The sequence below is a fragment of the Lissotriton helveticus genome, chromosome 8 (genome assembly GCF_964261635.1).
Source record: "Lissotriton helveticus chromosome 8, aLisHel1.1, whole genome shotgun sequence".
Classification (NCBI taxonomy): Eukaryota; Metazoa; Chordata; class Amphibia; order Caudata; family Salamandridae; genus Lissotriton; species Lissotriton helveticus.
Window position 1 is genome coordinate 437,118,574 of NC_136069.1, and position 23,405 is coordinate 437,141,978.

Genomic DNA, 23,405 nt, shown 5'->3' on the forward strand with positions numbered 1-23,405 from the left:
AAGCCTTGCTTGCACCAGCCCATCTGCAGCCACACAATCTGTTTCTTACTTCTGTTTCCCTTATCTATTCCCAGGTCTTGTCTTATCTTGCACAGGGCCTTATCGGAGGTTTTATTACGGTTATCTTCTGTCTCTTATACGTCCTTCCTCTTAAGCTGGTGCCCCGCATTCCAGAGTATCCATGGATCTCGTTGCTTGCCCAAACTCTCCCTGATGTGTTCACTTTTCTTGTTCATGCATTACTTTTCCGCATTAGTCGGTGAACCCGGAACCAAAGCTTTTTGTGCTCTTTCCCCAGTACTTCCCTTCTTTATTTCACGGTAATGTCAGCAACATCCAGACATCAGCTAATAATCTTTCACACGTGTAACAGTGGCATGAAGTCTCCCAAAAATAAATAAGCGAGCCCCGACCCAGAACTTCATTAGAGAAAATGCACGTAGGCTCTTATCTATAATTCCAGTGACATTTCAGAAGCGTGCGTGTAGGTTTCAATTACTCAGCTGTCACTATCGCCCACTATAATAAATTTAGTGACGTCATTAGATGTCAATTCGAATCCTTATACGGCTTTTATATTTGTGGAGTAAATATTTAAGCGGTCACATTTTATTTTGCGATTGCAACATATTTTCAATTGCTTCAGAGTGACATTTGAGGAAGTTTTTCTTTGAGCAAGAAATGTCAGCATTGTCTTTCACATTTTGAAGAAATTGCCGTTTTTGTGAAGGGTTATACGATAACTCCTTGTCAGAGGAACCAGACACAGCTCCGAGAATGAGAAGAAGGTGGGCAATTATACTGACCCACGTAGTGTCCAGGAAAAGTGACGTCTAACATAGGCTTTGTAGCGGAAGCGTGCCCTTCCAGAACACAATTCTCTGCTTTTTTGCCATGTTGATTGCTTTTTCCTGGCACCCCATGACTGAGTGATAACCAAAGCAGGAACAGAGGGTAACACGCATTGGCATAATCGATGCTTGTATTTTTTAACTACAGCAGAACCAGTTTGGTGTAATCCTCTGAGAAAGGTGGTGACACAGATAGGAGCATTATATATTTGAATGGCATTATTCCTCAGCAAGAGTTCATCCGACTGCAGACTGCACAGATCTATTTACTTGCCAGATTGGAATGTTGAATCAAATATGGAATGTTCTATTTAAGTTACAAATTTCTATTGCAATGAGCATAAACTGATGTGATCCTTTGCCAGCTTTCTTGACAGATGAAACCCGTCCACCGACTACCCTTTCTACCCACCTAAAACCACTCTCCCAGTATAACATTGCCCATTTCCTAACTTTATCAGTGTGTGTGGGTAAGCAGATGCCCTAATTTCTTGGCCTGGGCAAAATCTATATTACTCTGAAGTAATCTGAGAAATTTCTGTAACTGTGCGTTAATCTTTGACGCAGCGTTAATGTTAATTATGCGATTACTGCTTCATGCATAATTAAGTCATTTGGGGGTGGGTGAGTCCTACCACAAGGGCACATTTAGCAAGCAGCTGCTTGTGCTCGCTATTCATGTTCTGTTGTATCTAGCTCTATTACTTTGGTCAAAATGTATCCTTGCGTCCATTTTGGACTTGAGGGGGCATATTTGCGCTAAGGAATAGCTCTAAACGCAGAATTAGTCTTGCATAATTAAATCATAATCTTGCGAAATTCTTTTTTCATTCCGCATGAATACGCTGATGGTGTGTATAACACATCATACGCTTCACACCTGGTTACTGCTTCTAAAAATACTTGTAAACATGTATTGCAGTGATGTTTTGCTTACTTTTTTTTTTTTTGTTGCAACACTGTTAATCACAGGTATGTTTTTCATGCAGAGTTGTGATTGGTCCTGCCTTACCACCAGGATTTATAAAACAAAATCAGGATAGTGATGGCGAGGATGAAGATGATAGCCTCTCTGAAAGTACTTCTGAGGTAAGTAAAAGGGTTCAATTGGAATTATAATCCAAGCTGAATTTCGTTCTCCAGTTAAAGTGTTAAGATGTGTACAAACTAATTTTGAATCAGTAAATATTTGTGTTATAGGTGATAATGTCATTAACCAGCACTGGACTTTCATAGCTATTCTGAAAATTGAAGGCAATACTTTAAGCATTATTTTACTTGCCTTCATGAAAAATGAATCAAAAGCAGAGGTGAATACCTAGCAGTCCCACATGGCGGATGCGCTTTAGGCGCGCTCCAGCAGACGCTACTAATATCCTTCACTTTCCTGCCCAACTCGAACCTCAGATTTTCCCATTTGCACTCCCCAGGTAGGAGTGTATAGAAGGACTGTGTGGTGGGCTGCAACATGGTGGATCCTGGGTGCTGGCCTTGTGGCTGCGCCCCAGAGCGGACAGGCAGGCAGGCTGCGGCTGTTACCAGAGGATTGCTCATACCATTTCCACTGTCATGGCCTGTTATCGACAAAATCTACATCTCCACGACGGGGACGCTATCCCAAAATTTGCACGGAGTCAAAAAGTGCTGTTTTTCGAGTCCCACTGCAACATGATCTTCCCAAACTATACGTGAATGGTCCAGCAACTGCGCCAATCCTTTGTTGCAGCAAATAAAAGCCTTAATTATCTTAAATTCTCTTATATGCGTCTTTTCCATGCCTGCATGTTAGTGGTGTTTGACTCCCAAAACCTGTTCTTTGATACCCCTGAGGAAATCTTTGCGTGGATGGACAAGACTGTTACCGTTGGGCCTCACACTCTGTCGCACCTGGACTCTGATTAGACTTCAAGCGATCATCGTTTGCAGCAGGCAAAACCTGAAGAGAAACACTGCAACAGGTCCCGTTTGTCATGGCATTCAAAGCATCGAGATGACCGTTAAGGGATCTCTGCAGCCTGAGGGTCCTGTTCCTGGCCGGCTGTGGCTCCCGTGGCCGCCACGGCATCTGATGGTAGCTTAAGCATACTTTCCCATGTGTCTGCGATGAAGGCTTATTACTACAGGCTGCACCTCTGGTTGGCCTCAGACTAAGGCTCTCCAGTTGTTGGTGGCATATGGGGATCCGTTGTACGAGCCGGGCTTTTGGCCTCCGTTGAGGTCCGCTCTGGGCTCTCTCCGCGACTGATACCTCAAAGGTTGTGAAGTATTGGGGAGGATGGGGGGGATATGTTTTAAGGTTTGGTTCAAGTTTATAATGCACAGGTCTGATACACACTCATCCTTAGCCCCGTCTGCAGTTACATTGACAAATACTGTTGCAGATGGCTGATGCAGACCTTGACAGTCCTACAGGACGGCTCTGTGTCATAACATGGAATGTCGGCGGTGTTTTGGACACTGTAGACCATGGGGCAGAACTCCAACAGGCCAAAGGGCTACAGGCTGACATTCTCCTCCTGCAGGAGATTCATCTTTTTAGGTCCTGTGTCTGGCTCGAGTTGGGTTCCATTCCGGTTATGTGAGGGAATAACTGGGCGCAGCCATTCTTATTCACTGCTGAGTCCCCTTTTACTCCCTTAAATCACGGGTCTATACACAGGGCAGATATGTGTTTGTGGCTAGTATAGTGTATGGGAAATCCCTGGTCGTTGGTAGTGTCTGTGCCCCCCCCCCCCCCCGCCTCTTGGACAATCCAACGTAGACAACTTCATATGCCTCTGGTATGAATTGGGTGGCTTGGCTGTTATTGGCAGATATTGGAATAATGTAATGTTTCCAGAGAGGTATAGATGGTGAGCAGATGGAGCTGGGGAATTCAAGTGGGTCCAGTTTATAGTCTTTGGTGGAGGAGGTGGAATAGGCAGACGCATGCCGGCCTATCATTCCGCAGAGATAGTATATACTTATTAATATGCGGTTCTTGGTTCCTTCTCCCGGCTCGACCACCTGTTGGTGCCAGCTGGCCTAACGCCTAGAGTATCTGATGTAGACATTCTGTTTAGACGGCTGTTGGATCATTCCCCGGTAGCACCGTGGCATCATGTAGGTCCGCAGTGTCCCCCCTTTCGATGGCGACTTTCATCTTGGCACATGAGAGACTCATTATACAGGACTCACATGCATTGCGCCGTAGTAAAGTACTTCTCCCTCAACCTCGAGACTGCCTCATCCAAAGCGTTCTGTGGAAGAAATGAAACCTACCCTTAGGCGCAGATATCAGTTTTTGCTCAGGAGTTGTTGCAGCTGGAGGCGCAGATCTTGGATCTCGAGGAGCGTGGCAGTGGCGAGGGTGGTGGCGCGGCAAGAAGGCAGTTGGGCTTGGCCCAACAAAATTATCAGCGGGTGTTTTTAGAGGAAGCCAAGTGTGCATGGCTGGCTTCCCAGATTTGTATCTACCAAGGGGGTGACAGATTTAGTAAAATGCAACACAGGCTCTGTCAGGGATCCCTTGCGATAGCCCCGGTCTCAACTCTTCTTGATGGACAGGCTGGTCTGTTGTCTGACGAGGTGGCTAGACGTTTTGCAGGGTATTATGAAGCCCTATATTCTGAAAGGGGGTGTTGTAATGGTTGCTCAATTTGATGACTACATAGCTGCCCTGCCTCAAATCTTTATCTGCATCTGCCAGGGTGCAGCTTGACGAGCCACTTACTTTGTAGGAATTAACCGCAGCCCTCATGGAGTTGCTCCCCTTGAAAGCTCTTGGCCCCAAAGGGTCACCTAGTGAATTTCAAAGAGCCTATATGCCGCAAGTAGGGACGCATTTGTTGGGGGCGAGCTGCATATGCTCCTAGACTGGAGGTATGCTGAGATTGTTGTGTTTCTGAAGCCTGGTTGTCTGCCTGAGGGCCATTGATATCGCTCCTAAACATCTAGGTCAAACTCCTTGCAAAGACCCTGGCTAATAGACAGATGCCCTACTTACCTGATCTAATTAATACAAACCAGCCCGGTTTTGTGCCCTACTGTGCCACTCGCCATAAGATATGACGCACCCGTAATGCCATGGCCTTAGCAGATCATTTGGTTGACCTGCAGTGCTGCTATTGACAGACATTGACAAAGCCTTCAATTCATTGAGTTGGAAATATCTGTTTGTGCTCCGTAGCGCCTTAATTTGGGACCCAGATGCCTGTCATATGTCTGGTTATTAAACACAGATTTGACTGCCTCACTTCGCGTGGCAAGTGAGTTAGATGCCCTGTTCCCCATTTGGCGTGGCACCAGAAAAGGCTGCCTATTGTGTCATTTATTGTATGCTCTGGGCAGGAGCCATTGGTTGCCTGGGTTAGTAAAGTCTTTGGGAGTATCAGACAGAATAGCACTATATACTTATGATGTATTTTTCTTCATGACAAATCATGCACTTTCGGGACCTTGTGTCTTGAAAATTATGCAGGTATTTGGCGAGACCTCGGGGTTATCGCCTTTGGGAGGGTCATCTCAATGCTTTGGCCTTTGGGAGGGTCGTCTGGAACGTGGATCGGGCGAAAAGGTTGTCCCTGGTGGTTGACGAGTTCCAATATCTTGGGGTGTTGTCCTGGCTGTCTCATGGGATCGTTATCTGGCCCCATTGCTTCGATGGCTCAGGACCGAGGTCAAATCCTGTTGCCCACTGCCTCTATTCCTATATGGCTGAGTTGCCATTTTTAGGATGATCTCATTACACAGTCTTATGTACCAACTGCAGAATTACCCGTTCCCCCTGCATGGTTCTGACAGATGAATGCATTACTGGGTCAGTTCTTGTGGGCAGAGGTGCTTCCTGCGTGGCCCTTTGAACCTGCTTCTGGTCTACTTAATGTGGAGGCATTGCCATTGCCGATATTCAATCTCACAATGCTGCTTCTCACCTGCAGGTTCTTAATGACTGATGGTACAGTTTGCATGACGAACCGGCCGACACAATAAGCAATGAACGTACTGTATAGTGGATCGGATGTTGGTGCCCTACCCCCCCGGCAACTAGAGTGGTGGTGCAGGTGTCCATGCATCCCTTCGCAGGATGTGTTGGTGAAGGTGCCTGACTCGAGAGATGCCGCTATGGCAAGGTACTCTAAATCTGCCGGAGGAGCGGGCTGAAGGGCTTTCGAGAGTGGAATTATATCATATAGGCATCTCCACATTGGAAGACGTCATGCGGGGCCTAGTTCTCAAATCCGTTCAAGAGCTCCAGTCTGAATCCTAATGCACCGTAGTCAGTTTTATAAATATTTGCAGCTGGGTCATGCGTGGTCCACATCGAATTGCACCCCCACAAACCTCCCGGACTGTAATCCACTCGAAGGTAAGCTCCTGAAGGGCGACTTAGTCCATAAGACCTCCAAAATCTACCCGACTCTGTTTACAAACGGCTCCACTGCGCTATCTACCCTCCAGGCGGTGTGACAAACAGATCTAGGTGACATAAATGACTATGACTGGGTGGAAACTCGGGACTCTCCCTGCAGTGCGGCAATATCTTCCTGTTTGCGGTTAATTCAATTTGAAAACCTCCGTAGAGTCTTATAGGCTCTCCTTCATGTTTGCTGTGTGGGGCTAAGGAGGGTACATTGTTGCACATGGTGTGGGACTGTAGTGTTCTGATCGGCTTCTGGAGGGATGTGGTGTCCTGTTTAGCAGAGATATTTGAATGGGATGTTCAGTTTGTCCCGAAAAGGCTCTATCTCCATAGTACCGAGGGCATAAGCGGAAACCGCTACAAACGCCACCTATTATTTCTTGGGCTCACATTAGCGAAAAGGGACATTGTGCGACAATTGAAGGTGGTTGCACCGTCGCATTTGACTATCTGGAAGCAGCGGATGGACTTTTATATGGGGCTTGAGGTACCGTATTCGAGACAAAAGAATCGCCCCCAAAAACATCCTAAGATTTGGCAGAGGTGGTCATATTATTGGGGGCTTGTTTCTAGAGCCAGGGCGCACTACCGAACAACAATTAGATGCCGAATTCTGATAATATGGCCAGGACACACATCACGTTGCAAGGAACTCTCAGACCGCAACAGCTTAAGACTTTGGTAGCTGCATAGGAGGGGTGGTGGCAGGGGCTTACTGTGCATGTGTTTGTGTTTTACATGTTTACCTTGGTTTTCTTTTGGAATTAAGAACCACAATTCATCCTCTGGCATAATGTATATGTATATGACCCGGCCGGGCCACATTGTTGGCAAAAACACAATAACATTTGTTGTGGGGGAAAAAAGCAGAGGTGAAGCGAGAAAACCAGGGCAGGATCAAGACTTGTTTGTTGGTAGAGAAATGGTGTGAAGAGACAGTCTGCAGATAGAGCATCAATCCATCTTCCTTGTTGGGCTGAATATTTATTCCTTGAGACTGCTCCATGCAGGCTTTTGGAGACCTTCGCAAACACCCTGTGTTCAATGGGCCAGTCTGATTCACTCTATACAGACATTATGTTTGAGTGTTAGCAGTAAAATAAACTCTTGTCTACTGGAAAGCTCTTGTTGAGGATATCAGATTAGTGGCTCCCAAACGAACATGTAAACACAGGTGTATCCCAATCTTTATAGAGGCTTGTATTGACCACAGACATGGTAATTTGGAAACTGTAAAGACATTAATTTGGTACCTCGGGTTCTACAATTGTTGGTCGTTGATCATCAGTTAAGGTAGTCCTTTCACTCCTCGATTTAGTAACGAATCTGTATTAGATCGAATTTTTAATTCGTACGTCAGCCTTACCCTTTCTGTATGAAAGGACTTCACCCTGCATCTGCCAGGAGTTCTAGAGCTCTTTTTGTTTTTTGCACCCCAGGGTAGGTACAGTGCGTATTTTAAAATCCTACAATAGTGCACAGATGTAGATAATGCATTCAATTCAGTAAATCTTTATTCGATTATAAAAAAAATCATAAAAGCACAAGTTAAAACCGTGCACTCATTGTCATAAAGTACCAATCTTAGTGCAATGCAACAGATAAAACCATTAAAAATACATCAGTTCATCAAATATAACACAGGACCAACAGCAGCCAAAGAGCGCCCTATATCCTCCCCTCTGTTGGTTTTCTACTGCGAATATAGTAAACCACATAGAGTAAAACGGATATCTGCACTGTTAAACATTTGAAGGTGGATTAACGTCACCCTAAAAAAGCTATTTTTCACAATAGGGTTTAAGACATTACTGAAAAGAATTACGATAAAAAACACAAAAACTAAGGGGGGGGGTGGTGGTGGTGGTGGTGGTGGTGGTGGTGGTACCTGCCTCATACACTTTCCATTTCATAGAAGCATGCTGAACGCCAAACCATCCCCGACTTGAATGTAAATAAGAGCGACCTCTCCCATTGGGTTAGTCCTAACCTGAGGTACAGGGGGATCCCTCATTGCAAACATGAATTAATAGTTGCGAATAGTGTTCTTATTAGCTACTTTCTGAATCCGCATTTCCCTTCTCGATTTAGATACTAATCTTTATTAGCTTGCATTTTAAGTCCTACACTGGTCTCACCCTTTGTGCACGAATGGGATTCACCCTCCATCTTCCAGGAGTTCCAGAGGACTTTTTGGTTTGCTTTTTGAAGCCCAGGGTAGGTACAGTGTATATTTAAAATCTTAAAGCAGTGCACATGTATAGATAACTCAATCAACTCTTGTATTTCTAATGAGAAATTGGCATATGTTTGCTAGAGACTACTAAGGAGCACCGAACCTCCAGAGCATTGCTTTGGATGGTTTAAACCCTGCCACTGGCATCCTCATCTCCGGATTAGCTCAACAATGGGCTTTTCTGGTTATTGGTTGAACTGTTAATACCAATCTGCTGTTGCTGCTCACTCACTGATCGCCTTATTGGACCAGTGACGTGAGATGGGTGAGGCTTCTGCACTTCTGTCTGAAGTCCAGTACTTTCTGGAATTGTTTGGGTTTTCATTTCGCGGACACCAACCATGCTTAGCATTCAAGTGTTACTGATTTTCATATGGCTGGTCTTGGTCTGGCATTCCATAATGGGCAAAAAACAATAGTTTTTTTTACTATTTAATTATTTTTCATCACAGTATTGCTGAGACACGTTCAGATGTATAACCGTGCTGTTACCTCTTCAGATGCAGAACTGATAGATTACTGATTATGCTTGTGTTTTAGCGCGGGGACACTCCAGGGAGTAGCCGTGCGCTATATAAATATGTGTTAACATAACATAACATGCCACAACTCACCTATACTTCCTATGTGATGCTGACCCTAGGCATATAAAGGACTTCTCCCAGGACGTTCCAGCCTGCAAATTCTAATGTTTACATGAATGTCTCTAATCCAAGTCTGCCTATCGGATGTGACCCTGATAAGTTGCTGTAGTGCAGCAAACTTGCTGTACATCATATATGCAGAAGGTACAGTGAGAATACATAAAGAGGCAGTGGTTGGATGGTGGTCCCTCCAGAACTTACAATGACTAGTCATCCAATCCTGAGTGCTGTGAACATTTTGGGTGCAAAAAATAAAGCTTTGCTTATGGCACCGAAATGCATTGAGACTGTCCTGAGTGAGGAAACATTTTGGTACTTCACAAAGCCCTAACACACCTGTGGGCTCCACTCCCTTGCACCCTCCTCCCATTCTCTTTTGTCGATTCAAACATCCCATGCACCCTGTGTTTTTGTCTTACTTTATTAATAGATTTTCCCTCCAACAGTCTTTATTCACAGTCCCAGCCTCTGTAATTTTTATATGGTGTATGCATCTTTACTTTCACTACCCTTATGTTCTTGAGATGTCTAAGGACTTGAGGAAGTCGATCTTATTAGGAGGAGACATGTTGGCGCTTTACCATACCCAGAAAATGAATACAAAACAGTCAAGTACCTATACCTGAATTTGCCACATAAGATCTCTTTTGCTTCCTTTTGTGTATAAAAGTCTAGATTGAGGAATGTTTTTCTTCAAAACATAGAATGTTTGTTTTTAATTAATGTTTTTTCTTAAACAAAATATGTGAATTAGCTGTATTCCGCAGTCTTTAAAAACCTTAGGATTATTACTTGAATTTCTCTGGGTTCTTGGATACGGACATGGATGCCATGCCTGAGGGTCCAACCACCACCTTTGTCTGCTGAGCTTCGGAGGGATCCGACCTCCACCACCCCTGAACGATTGAGACTGTCCTCAAACCCTCAAACGGTGGAAGGGCACGGCACCCAGGGTCATTGAGGAAGCAGTAGACAGGACCTTGGACCAGTCGCACTCCCAGATTAAGTCGTGATCATATAGACTCTTGGGCGGATTGTGGGTAGTTTTCGCTCCCTTCTGCTTTATTGGGAGATGGGACGTTCTCCTTGTTGTCCTACTGTGAGTCATTTCTGGGGAGTGGGGGGGGGGGGGGGAGTTCTCCTGTGGACATCCTGGGTCCCCTGCATTTTAGAAGCCTGATTGTGTATGAGCACCGGTTTGCCCTCCTTCCTTCTTCCCTGGCAGTATAGTGCTGAGATGCAGTTGTTGAGCTGGATGTCTGAGTGTGATGTGCTACTATGGAGGAGCCGTTTGCTTCAATGAGCCTGGACCCAATCTTTGTTCTTCCTGTGGATTGGGAGCGTTGGGTAGGTGAGAGACTGTGAGGTAAGCTCATCTGTTTTTGTTTCGAGATTTTTTTTCGCCTCTGTGCCAGCTTACCGGAGCTGTTCCTACTTTTACTGGGCCTTCAGGGTTTGTTGCTTTGCTGGAATTTTCTGCACCGGTGATTGTGTCCTTTTCCCAGCCTTGAAGCTGCTTCCCCCTTCCTTGCTGCTGGTGGTTTTCCTTTGAATGTGCCTATGGCTCCGTTTTGGAGCACATGTCCGCATAGTCACAGGTGCCCTCCGCGGCCCCATATTCGAGACCCAAGTGCATGCGTATTATATCCCTTAATGTGAATGTCCTTACCAACTTTATTAAGCAGAGGAAACCCCTTACTTATATAGTGATACACTCCCCTCACAATGCCTTCATGCAGAAGACTCTGTTATTGCCCCTCGAGGCGGAGAAAGTTCAGAGTGACTGGGTGAGCAGGGTTATCCGCAGAAGCCTTCTGCCTGGCTTGTGGTCCTACCGGTCCTTCACCCTCCCTGAAGAAGTGCAGGGTTGCCATCCTTTTCTACAAGTCCTTTTCTTTTACAATTTCGAAAACTTGGACTGATCCCCTGGGTCGTTATGTGTTTGTGAAGTTCAGGACCGTATACCAGACCTTGATTGTAGGCTCCGTGTATGCCCCCAATCAGGAATGCGTGCCCTTCCTCTCCTCGCTGTTGCTCCTCCTGACTGAGTTTGGCACCACCAGGATGATTATTGGAGGAACTGGAATGTGGCACTGGAACCCGAGCTTGGCCACTTGGGTCCTCTAGATAAGGCCAACGCAAGAGGTAGGGCGATCCTGCATGATGTAATGGGAGATCATGTCCTGCTTCACACCTGGTGTCTGATGCACGCCCGGGATAGGAAATGCACCTTTCTGTCATGTGTTCATGGGACATGTTCTTGGATTGACTTCTTCCCCCTCTCCCATTCTACCTTGCCCTTGATGAGTGCCTGGACTATATAGTTGTGGGGGATCTCGGATCATGCCCCGGTCCTACAGGAGCTCGACCCTGGCCAAGTCTACCCTCCCTTCAAGCAATGGAGTTTGAACTTCTGTCACTATTGGATGCTGGAGACCAAAAGACAGCTGTGGGAGGACTTTTGCAGCTATCTCGGGGAAAACAAACATTCTGCGTCTTCTGTGCAGCTTCTCTGAGCTGCGGGAGGGCTTTGGTGAGAGACTTGCCGCTCTGCAAGCCAGTGGCCCGGAAAGAGCAGGCCCGGTTGGAGGTTGACAGTCAGTCCCTCTTGGAGGCTTATACAAGGAACCCCTCCTGGATCTCCTGTGGGGACTAAAGCATGCCAAATTTGAGTTGAATACCCATTTCACCTCCCAGGCAGAATACTCCCTACTTTGTCAGAAGTGGTGGCACTATGAACAGGTGGAGAAAGCGGGTAGACTGCTGACCGCTCAGCTGCACCAACTGGAGGCTATCCGAGTGGAGACTGGGGAACTTCTGAAGCACCTGGTGGAGATCACAGAGGCGTTTGCCCACTTTCTTGATGCAGTTTATCGGTTGGAGGCTCCTGCTGGCCAACCCTTGGGTCAGTATTTTCTCGGGCCATTCAACTGACCCCCTCCTTCCCCGCTAACCCGCCTTGTCGGAAGTGGACTGTCTGCTCCTGAAGGGCATTATCGCAGAGGATGAAATTGCAAATGTCATTGGCAATATGCCCAATAATAAGGCCCTAGGAGACAACAGATTCCCGATAGAGTTCTACAAGATTAATAAGGACCTGGTGGTCCTCCTGTTTTACAAATTCTTTAAAGCGCTGGAAGGCCCCAACACCCTACGCCATGAATATAAAAAAGCTCTCCTTAGTGTGGTATATAAATAAATAATACCGGATCTATTTTTGACTGGACATAGTAATAACAGATAGCTCAATAAATAAGAGTCAAGATTCGAGGTAGTAGGAGTTTGCAGGTTTAATACAGCATAAGGACGAACAGGACAACCTGCACAGGAATAGGATGGCAGCGCTGCCGGGGGCAGGATCGGCGTTGGCGTAACATTTAATAACAGTGCACAGGTATATATACTAAAACAATTGCATTACAATACATACAATAGGCGGAGCAGTGGGTGTGGTCAATAGCAGTCGCGAAAGATAAGGGTGAAAAGAGGTGTAACAGATGGCGTTTACATAGACATGTGATGTAAACGTAACAGAATATGTCATAAATGGGGCGGAAACATGGAGGGGGCTATCTAAGGAGCCGGGACCTCTAACCTAGTGGTGCGCGTAAACTGACAATGACGTGTTACTAGGAGAAGCTGGGGGCTATGACTTCTGCGCTAGGAGCAGAGACTGAAGTCTGGAGAGTCAGGGCGACATGTACCTAAACACTATCTAGTATCTGATGTTTAGAGAACATGTTGATAGAATCCAAAAGTTATCGGGGTAAAGGCTAACAGACACTAAGACTGGTGCATGCATTATTCTACATGTAGTGCGTGTTGAAGAATATTAAATGACCATTAATACAATATTTCTCTTACATGGAGACGTAAAGGCTAGACGATGACTGAAACTATTGATGCGATTCAGTAGCTTAGGAATGCAGAGAAGGAGAGCTGGACTGATAACTGGAATCATAACATACTCTTGGCAGACTGGCAGGCAGAGCCAGGCCGAGCCGGGCACTGTGAGGCAGGAAGTAAGTGAAGGGTCAGGGATACAGGTGGGGGCTGTATCGCTCCTCAGCGAGGGCTCAGGAGACAGGAGCTGAATCTGGTGTCCGGGCCCTTTTGAGGCCTAGAAACGGGGACTTTTCAATGAAATAACGTGCACACTGAGAAACGTGGCAACGTAACTTTACATAGGCCTGATACTCGTAGCTTTCACGAGAACTGGAAACTGGCATACTAGAGATGGACACAACTGTAATTGCGTCTTTAATCAAACATGGGGAATACATATGCATATTAATCATGCACACATAACATAAAATGGGGAACACGTAGGGACACAGAACATGGCAAAATTTACTTTTCCACATTCCCTCCTTGTCACTACGTTTCCATCAGGAAACATCAATATTCATGATACCATCTATTATTTCATACAGTATCATTTGCTCGTCTCGAATTTTCTTGGAACTGGATTTAGAACGGGACTTGGAACTAGGAATATAAGAGGTAGCACAAATGCCGCAAATCGCAGGGCCACATTGTATACAGAGGCAGCAACTGAATATGATCGCTACTGCAATACCTAGAAAGGACAACACTTTCCATCCCCAGGCGGAAATTATATTCCAGAACCAACCGGACCATGTCCAGGTGCCTGGATTTTGGTGTAACAGATGGGCAATTTTATGGAGTCTGGTTATAGCTGAATAAACAGACGGCGCGTTATTAGGAATGAAAATGCAGCAACTAGATCCGATGACTCTACATGCCCCGCCCCTATCGGCCAGTATGACGTCAAGGACGAGACGATTCTGGAGCACGACAATTCTCATAAAAGATTGCTCTTCGGTTAAGTTACCTAGAGCAGAGGTAGTCTCAATCACTACTGCTTCAAGTGTTCTGGTTAATCTACGTATCAGTTTACTATTCACGACAGTACCTAAGTAGGGGAAGACACCTTTTTTGATATCTATGTATTGCTCTAGAGCAGTTTCAGTATAATCGACAATTGGGAGGTCTCTCTTGTGTCTAGTATGTACTAGGTGGGAGTTCCTATGATAGTCAGGTGGGGCTAGAAAAACTGGTGGCAGTAGGAATGCAATGTAACAGGTTCCCTCCCAATCGAGGGGCAGACGAACATATGCGGTCTGACCACAAACAAAATAAGAATGACGTGAAGCTTTGAAAATAGATTTCCCACTGTCACTATACTTGACAATAGTAGTACAATCACTATGTCCTACATGTATGGAACCATTATTTCTGACACATAATTCACCTTTGACTGGTAATACTGAAATAGCAGGTAAGTCTGGAGTAGTATCAGACTGAACATTCAGGACCATGAAATTCGAAGAATAATTACCCAAATTATAAACTTCATTTTCTAGGTCTAACCCTGTTCTGTGGGGAAGACCTTGCTTGTCTGGAAAACATGTACTGTTCAGAAAGGACATATCAGTTGAGGATGACGTTAACATGGACCATGCTCCACACGAACCATTATGTGAAAATGGATAAGGAAACAGTGGCAGAACTCCCTTCGGTGTCTGGAAAGGGGGGAGTCGACCACACACCCAACAATTAGTGGCATTGCTGGTCTGGTGTGAATAATGTAACATGCGGATAAAGGAATTATTTCGCATAGCAAGACGATAAGATAGTTCATGAGGAGGCAGATCACTAAACGTATGCTCTACTGTAGTATTAGAAGACTTATTTACATGAGAAACTGGAAAATATAAATACAATGCATAACTTATGCAGGTAATCATAAGGCTGAGATATAGCAGAAAACATAAAATAATAATGCAACTTTTAGAGTTCTCACTAACTCTCTCTCTATGGGGGTCTATTTTATACATGTCAGAAACCGGTCTAACCGTTTCACCTAGGGGAGGACTTAGACAATCAAACTGGCTGACTTATTTTACTAGACCTTAATTTTAACTTATACTCCTGCTGCGGAGTTGCCTCTAACAGGGAGGGTTTCGTATCAATGTCATTTGCGGGACAGTCCTTGAGAATAGTACTTTGGCAGTCTTTAAAATCCTCGGAAATGTTCTTGGAAACAGTCTTTAGTCCATAAAACTTCTTTACATGCGACAAATGCACCCAGCCCTTCCTGCCTTCCAGCTTGACGGCAGTACGGGTGGCCAGGAGGACTTGCTTGGGCTCCTTCCAGCGGGGCTCCAGCGGACTTGAACGATCAAAGTTCCTTACAAGAACCAGATTTCCGGGAACGATTTCATGCGGTGCCACCTCGGTATTGTCTGGAAATGCGGCGGCAACCTGTGAACGACAAGAGTGTAGGGCAGACATCAAGGAAGCTAGGTAATCTGTCAGCATATTACTTGAAACATCTGTAATACTTCGGGCTCTAGGTGTACCCCACATATTCGGGGGGCGGCCGAATACGACCTCGTACGGGGACAGACCTGATCTGGAATGTGCGACTATGCGCATATAAAACAGAGCGACTGGCAGAGCAACTAACCAGTCTACACCTTTTTCTTGACAGACTTTGGCAATACGGATTTTCAGGGTCTGATTATGTCTCTCTACTAGACCGGCTGCTTCAGGATGGCGTACACAATGGAACTTCCACTGGTATCCTAACAAAAGGGAAACGTGTTTCATCAATTCAGATGAGAATGGCTGGCCGTTATCAGAATATACGACCCTAGGGAGTCCATAACGGGGGAAGAATTCACGAACCAACTGCTTGGCAGTGGTCGCGGCTGTGTAATCTGGGACTGGATATGCTTCCGTCCACCTGGACAAAGCGCATACAACTACAAGGACATACTTGAAACCTCGACATCGCTCCATCTGAATATAATCCATCTGGAGGACCTCAAAAGGGTGGTCAGGGGGCTGGAATCCACCTTGTTCCACCGGGACACTTTTACCTGGATTGAACTGGCAACATATCATACAGGTACGGACTTTCTGCTTGGCTGCAGCTCGTAAGTGCTTGTTGAACCAAATGTTCTGGATACTGTCTAACATAGCTTTTTCTCCTAAATGTGCAGGACTATGTGCGGTATTGATAATGACTTGAACCATAGAGTCGGGGAGAAACCATGTGGCTTTTCCCTTCGTTACCCATCCCTGATCTGTCTGGACCCCTCCTTGTTCGGACCATTTCTTGATTTCATCAGGAGTAGCATGTAACTGGATATCTATGACATCTTGAGTAGGGTCCTTAACTGTCATACAGGTAGTCTGTTCTGGAATATGTGTCTGTGTCGGATTAACTGACATGTCTGGAGTCTGTGCTGTAAGCTTGGCTGTTCGATCTGCTAGATCATTACCTTGGGAAATAATGTCTGTAACTTTCGTGTGTGCTCTGCATTTCATGATAGCAATAGATGTCGGTAAATGTATGGCATCTAACAGAGCTTGAATAAGGAGACCATGCTGAATCTTGGTTCCATGAGAAGTCATGAAACCTCTCTCCTGCCAGAGCACTCCGAAGTCGTGTACAACTCCGAATGCGTAGCGTTAATCTGTGTAAATATTAACTTTCAGGTTCTTGGCGTGAATGCAGGCTTGTGTCAGAGCAACTAGCTCTGCTGCTTGAGCAGACAGGGTGTCAATACGGTGTGTTTCTATAACTTCAGTGTCAGTAGTCACTGCATACGCGGCTACTAGTTCTCCTGTACTTGTTCTCATACATGAACCATCCACATAAAGTGTCAGGTCAGGATCTGGTAATGGGATATCTGTCAGATCTTGTCTTGGCTTAGTCATAGTGCTAACTACTTCCACACAGTCATGTGTAGCAGGATTCGAATTAACTGACGGTAACAGTGTAGCAGGATTTAGAACGTTGCAGCGTCTGATTTCTATGTGTGGCTGGAACAGTGTCAGTTCATAACCTGTTAAACGTGCAATTGTCAAGTGCTGAGTCTGTGTTCGGTTTAAAAGAACTTCCACGGAGTGTGGAACTTGTACTGTCAAGGAATGTCCTAATACTATGGAATCACTTTGTCTGATAGCTAGTGCTGTGGCTGCAACTGACTTGAGGCACGCAGGCAGAGCCTGGGCTACTGGATCTAATGTGCTCGAAAAATAAGCACAGGGCTTGTATTGTCCTGCTTGATCTTGTGTGAGAACAGATAATGCTGTACCATCACATTCTGTAACAAAAAGTGTAAAAGGCTTACTGTAGTTCGGTGTCGCTAGAACAGGAGCTTGACATAGAGCTTTCTTTAACTCATTGAAACTAAGTGTATGTTCAGACGTCCAAGGGAGGACAGTCGATACGGCTGCCTCCTGTGTCGTTAACTGTATCAGTGGCTTGGCTAGGAATGCATACTGAGGAATGCATTGTCTGCAATAAGAAGTAAGGCCGATAAAAGCACGTACCTCCTTCTGGGTCTTGGGCTGAGGAAGACTCGCTATTCACTGGATACGGTCTGATGTCAACTGCCTACCCCACTTGGACAGTAAGTGGCCTAAGTAGATCACTTGCTGGACACAGAATTGAAGCTTCGAAGGGGACACCTTGTGCCCCATCTCGGCAAGGAAATACAAGACTGTAAGTGATGCTCGCTCGCAAGCACGTTCAGAACGGGCTGTGATCAGTAGATCATCGACATACTGGAGCAGGGCAGTGTCTGTTGGCATGTGAATGTTGTCTAGTTGTCTCTTAAGTGCTTGACTGTAAATACTAGGGCTTTCTGTGAAACCTTGAGGAGCTCGTGTGAATTTATAGCTCCTTCCATTTAAACAAAAACCGAAAAGGAACTGGCTGTCTGGATGAATGGGGACACTGAAAAACGCGTTCTTGAGGTCTATGACTGTGAAAAATGAGGCTTCAGAATCAATGGCTGTCAATAGGGAAGAAATATCTGGAACAACTGGATACTGGGGAATAATACATTTATTGAGTTCTCGAAGGTCAATCACTAATCGATATACTGGGGGTGCATTTGGATCAGTACGTTTCATGACTGGAATGATCGGAGAATTACATACATTGGAGTCAGTTTCTACAACTACTCCTTGAGCCATGAGCTCGTCAATAATTTTGGATAAGGCTGCTACAGCCTCAGGTGGCAATCTGTACTGTCTGATTCGTGGCAGGACTATACCTTGCTTGAGAGTCACACGATGAGGTGTGATCTGCATGAAACCAACATCAGTTGGACCTTGCGCCCATAGATGCTGCGGAACATTAGACAATCTCGGATCAAAATCTCGTAATACATAGTGACCCTTGAAGTCACGTAAAAACAAACGTATTCCCTCGGGGGAACAACATATGACTGCACCTAATTCTTTCAGTGTCTTAATGCCTAACAAATTTTCTGGACATGATTTCGTAAGTAATAGATCAGTAGTGCGGGACAATGGACCCACTTCTAAAGTAACTGGCTTTGATATCTCGTTTACAATTGGCTTTCCTGAAAATCCAAGGGAAACATTTCTAGAGCCTGAGAGCGGAGCCCCTGGAACCTCGTCGTGACTAATGGTCGTCCTACTTGCCCCTGTATCAATCAGAAACTTTCTGTCTTTCCCTAGTACCTGACTATGAACATAGGGACCTTCTTGATCTACAGGAATCTCGATGAGAGGCAAGCCTACCTCCCTCTCTAGGCTGTTTCATGAGTACTGTTGGTACTCTGGATACTCTGTCTGAGCATACTGGTACATCTGCTGTGTAACATGCTGTGTTGCAGCAATAGGCTGCGGTGCTGGAACTGTCTGTTGTGCATTCTGTGGCTGAGAAGTCTGTGAAACTTGTTCTTGTCTAGGCGGACGTGGTCTTTCTTTAGTCTTACCAGTGGCTATATTGTGTTTCAGAACTGCACACTCGTTTATAAAATGACCTGGCTGTTTACAATAATTGCATGTCCCTTTAACGGGAGCTGCAGGATGACTGGCTTGATTCAGACCCCTCTTCTGACTGTCTTGAGGAACAGATTGTGCAACTAGTACTTTCATTTTCGTGTCTTTCATACGTCTTCTCTCGTGTTCTTGCTCTTCTCTGATTCTATTCTGGTGGTACTGGAGCATCTGGAGCATTTGGGACGGGGTACTAGCTTGCCATGTACTTTCGACTTTCAAAACTCGATTCTTAACTTGTGGACTTGAATTCTCGACTAATTTAGTAACAAAAAGATGAGGGTATGACTCGCTACTCGTCTTCAATCCACTGTTTATAATAAAACATTTTTCAAATCTAGAATAAAAATCACTAGTGTCTTCATCTTGTTTCTGTTTACAGGCTGAGATTGCATCCCAGTCTTCCTTTTTAGTGGCTAATAATCTGGGCAAAACTTGTATTAACAGTTCTGGTAATTCTTTACATTTCTCTCCAAGACCGGTACCTGGTACTCGTATCTTATCTTCAGCTTCTAGAACTGCCCAATCGATCTTTTTCTCTCCCACCTCCCATTCTTTTTCCTTGAGTTTCTCATATATGCCCGCAGGCAACAGGACTTTTAACATTTTAATAATATCTGGATACGTATATTCTCCCATACGGAGCATGTCTTTTAATTCTCGGTGGAACCCTGCTGGATCTTTGTCATGACAAGGAATTAATTTCTTCATCTCTAAGAGTTCCATTTTTGTAATCGGGGTGTAAACAAATACTCGTTGCATTTCACCATCTGCTGTCCTGACTGGGTGTACTTCTCGTAACGGATGCTGTCTGTCTATGTAAAACGGTTTACTTTCTGGAGGTGAGACATGAACAAAATGCGGGTTCAAAAACATACTATATTTATGGCGTTGTTCTAGAATGACACTAATTAAATCGGTACCTAAACCTTTCCATCTATACTGGAGTAACTCGTTCAGGACATCATGTAACGGACCTGGATCAGAATGTTGACCCTCATATAATGTAATGAGGTGCTGAATCATATACATACCCACCAGTCGTTGCTCGGCTGGGGGCAATTTCAGAAACATTTGTGCCACTATTTCGTCTGGAAAAGTGGTAGAATCAGTAGTCCATCGGACTGCTGATCGGGCTAGTTCTTGTTCATGCATAGTACTTAACTCGCTATAACCGATTCGTGATTTCAAAATGTGATCGGTAGCTTGAAATACTTGTTCTAGAGAACCTTGTTCTGGTGCCGGATGATGAAAGATTTTCTTGTGTTCTAGGCGTAAATGGCGGTCTGGAAATCTAGATTTTCCTACATACGCTATTCTGGCGGGATTCTCGTCCTCTACCTCTTCTGTAGGAGAGTCATTCTCTTTCTCGCTTACTTGTGCTGTTTTACGTTGCTCGTGTAACCTTATTATTTCCTTACGAATTTTCTTGTACATACTCTCTATACTACTGATGGTTCTGTGCTTACCCTCTGCTATATTATCACTCCACCTTGTCAGGGTTCTCATTTCGGCCGGATCTTTGGTCGGATAATCTTGTTCCCTTATTAAACAATTAATCAGAAACTTTAATATCATGAGCTGGATCTCAGCTTTCCTTTGAGACATGGCTTCGCCAATACTTTCTGGATCATCCCCTGTACGGATGAAACGATATATTCTGTCTAGATCTTCTTTCATGTCCGGTAGGGTGTCCAAATACCCGGTCACCCGTCTTACACGTATGGAATATATAACCGTACTATCATCGCCTGTGACTGGATCATAGCGGCATTCAGTAAGAGCTCGTCGAATGTCTGCAACGGACTTATATTTGGGCGTACGCTGTAACGCACGTTCATGTAACTCGACTAACGTTACACGTTGGTGTGGTGGCGGGGTACCAGGAGGACCTCCTCCTGCGGCCCCTAGACTAGAATCGTCGACTGATACTCTTCGCGCTGGCAGAGTGGCTGATGTGGCGGGAAGTTGTACTACGGGCTGGACCGGGGGTACCGTAGCAGGTACTGCAAAAGGTGCCCCGGTGTCTGGAGGAGCAGGAATTGCATTATTTACAGGAACTGGCGGAACAGGATTTGCATATTCTGGGACTGTGTCGTCCAAATAGGACGAGAGAAAAATATCAGCTGCGGTCGGTTTGTGACGTAGCTTGGTCGGAACTAATGGCGGCGGAAAATTACATGGTGCTTCCGGGGTTGCTTTCGGCAAGCCCTCGGCAAGAAGAGGATACATACCCTTAATGAGGGCATTTCTCTGTCTGTCTGACTATTCGGTTTTAACTCGTTCACCTATCTCGATTAGTTCCCTTTCTTGGGCTCGTTCTAAGGATTCTCTACTTAATTCTGACTTTCTGATTTCTTTTTCGGTTCTTTTATGAGATTCTTTGCGCCATAACTCGATGGCATCTTTCTGTGACTGTCTGGCTTTCTTTTTCCATAATGCTTCTTCTACTCGCATGATGCACTCGGCATCCCATGTACCCGATACGGGCCATCTATACTTTTCTTCTAACTCTTTGGTGTACTCTACCCATAAATCTAGATACAATATGGCACTTATGCCATGCTTCTGATACATAAAGTGACCTGGACTGTCCCTAGGCGGGACAGGAACTGCTTCTTCTAACAGACCTTTTCTTGTTTTTAACTGACGTAGTTTGGAAAACAAAGGCATGACTGAACTGTAATCTAGACACAATACAATACACAATGAACACGATAATTACACCACTGTCATGCCACGACATAAAAATACATGAATGACATTTTAAAATAAGTCTTGACAAAATACTACCTGGAAGACTGAAAACAGAATACATTAATTTTCTCGAGAACAGAACTGACTAGAACAGAGACTAGATGCACTGCTGAAACAGTACGAAACTTACCGGTCTCATAAAGAGACACGTCAGGACCCGCATCCACCGAAGTGGACACTTCGTGTTGGGTCTGTGTACCACCAAACCCACGGACCAGAGTCAATTAGATTGACCCTGTCTAGATACTACCCCAGCAACGGTACTCACCGGGCAGCAAGAACGGAAGGCCTCGGACTGGACTGGACTGCTTCGACGCCGGACGGACGAACTTCGGACTTCTGTTACGGGTGGGCCTCCGGATACCTCGGACCTTGAACTCTCGGCTTGGGCTCTGGTCGGGACTCGCCGCGTTCCTCCACCGCCTCGTCTGGATGCTGGACCGCAACCTCCGTCTCCTCCGTGGGCCTGAGGGATACTTGAAGCAGAAATATCTGCACGTGCACGGTATGGTTCCGTCACGGCTGCAGAGGATCAGGGGGCCTGCGTGGCTTCTCCGGCGCGTGGGGAAAGGGCAAGTACCTGTTCGGGCGCCATTATGTGGTATATAAATAAATAATACCGGATCTATTTTTGACTGGACATAGTAATAACAGATAGCTCAATAAATAAGAGTCAAGATTCGAGGTAGTAGGAGTTTGCAGGTTTAATACAGCATAAGGACAGGAACAGGACAACCTGCACAGGAATAGGATGGCAGCGCTGCCGGGGGCAGGATCGGCGTTGGCGTAACATTTAATAACAGTGCACAGGTATATATACTAAAACAATTGCATTACAATACATACAATAGGCGGAGCAGTGGGTGTGGTCAATAGCAGTCGCGAAAGATAAGGGTGAAAAGAGGTGTAACAGATGGCGTTTACATAGACATGTGATGTAAACGTAACAGAATATGTCATAAATGGGGCGGAAACATGGAGGGGGCTACCTGAGCAGCTGGGACCTCTAACCTAGTGGTGCGCGTAAACTGACAATGACGTGTTACTAGGAGAAGCTGGGGGCTATGACTTCTGCGCTAGGAGCAGAGACTGAAGTCTGGAGAGTCAGGGCGACATGTACCTAAACACTATCTAGTATCTGATGTTTAGAGAACATGTTGATAGAATCCAAAAGTTATCGGGGTAAAGGCTAACAGACACTAAGACTGGTGCATGCATTATTCTACATGTAGTGCGTGTTGAAGAATATTAAATGACCATTAATACAGTATTTCTCTTACATGGAGACGTAAAGGCTAGACGATGACTGAAACTATTGATGCGATTCAGTAGCTTAGGAATGCAGAGAAGGAGAGCTGGACTGATAACTGGAATCATAACATACTCTTGGCAGACTGGCAGGCAGAGCCAGGCCGAGCCGGGCACTGTGAGGCAGGAAGTAAGTGAAGGGTCAGGGATACAGGTGGGGGCTGTATCGTTCCTCAGCGAGGGCTCAGGAGACAGGAGCTGAATCTGGTGTCCGGGCCCTTTTGAGGCCTAGAAACGGGGACTTTTCGATGAAATAACGTGCACACTGAGAAACGTGGCAACGTAACTTTACATAGGCCTGATACTCGTAGCTTTCACGAGAACTGGAAACTGGCATACTAGAGATGGACACAACT

At 45.4% G+C, this 23,405-nt stretch overlaps 1 protein-coding gene across 1 annotated transcript in view; it reads left to right on the forward strand.

Annotated features, from left to right (window-relative positions):
• The window catches only part of GPALPP1 (GPALPP motifs containing 1), a 157,381-nt gene that overhangs the window by 91,424 nt on the left and 42,552 nt on the right, over positions 1-23,405 (forward strand). Inside the window, exon 4 of the mRNA XM_078657308.1 lies at positions 1,841-1,940. Within this exon, the coding sequence (XP_078513434.1) occupies positions 1,841-1,940 (100 nt within the window). The remainder of the gene's footprint in view (positions 1-1,840; positions 1,941-23,405) is intronic.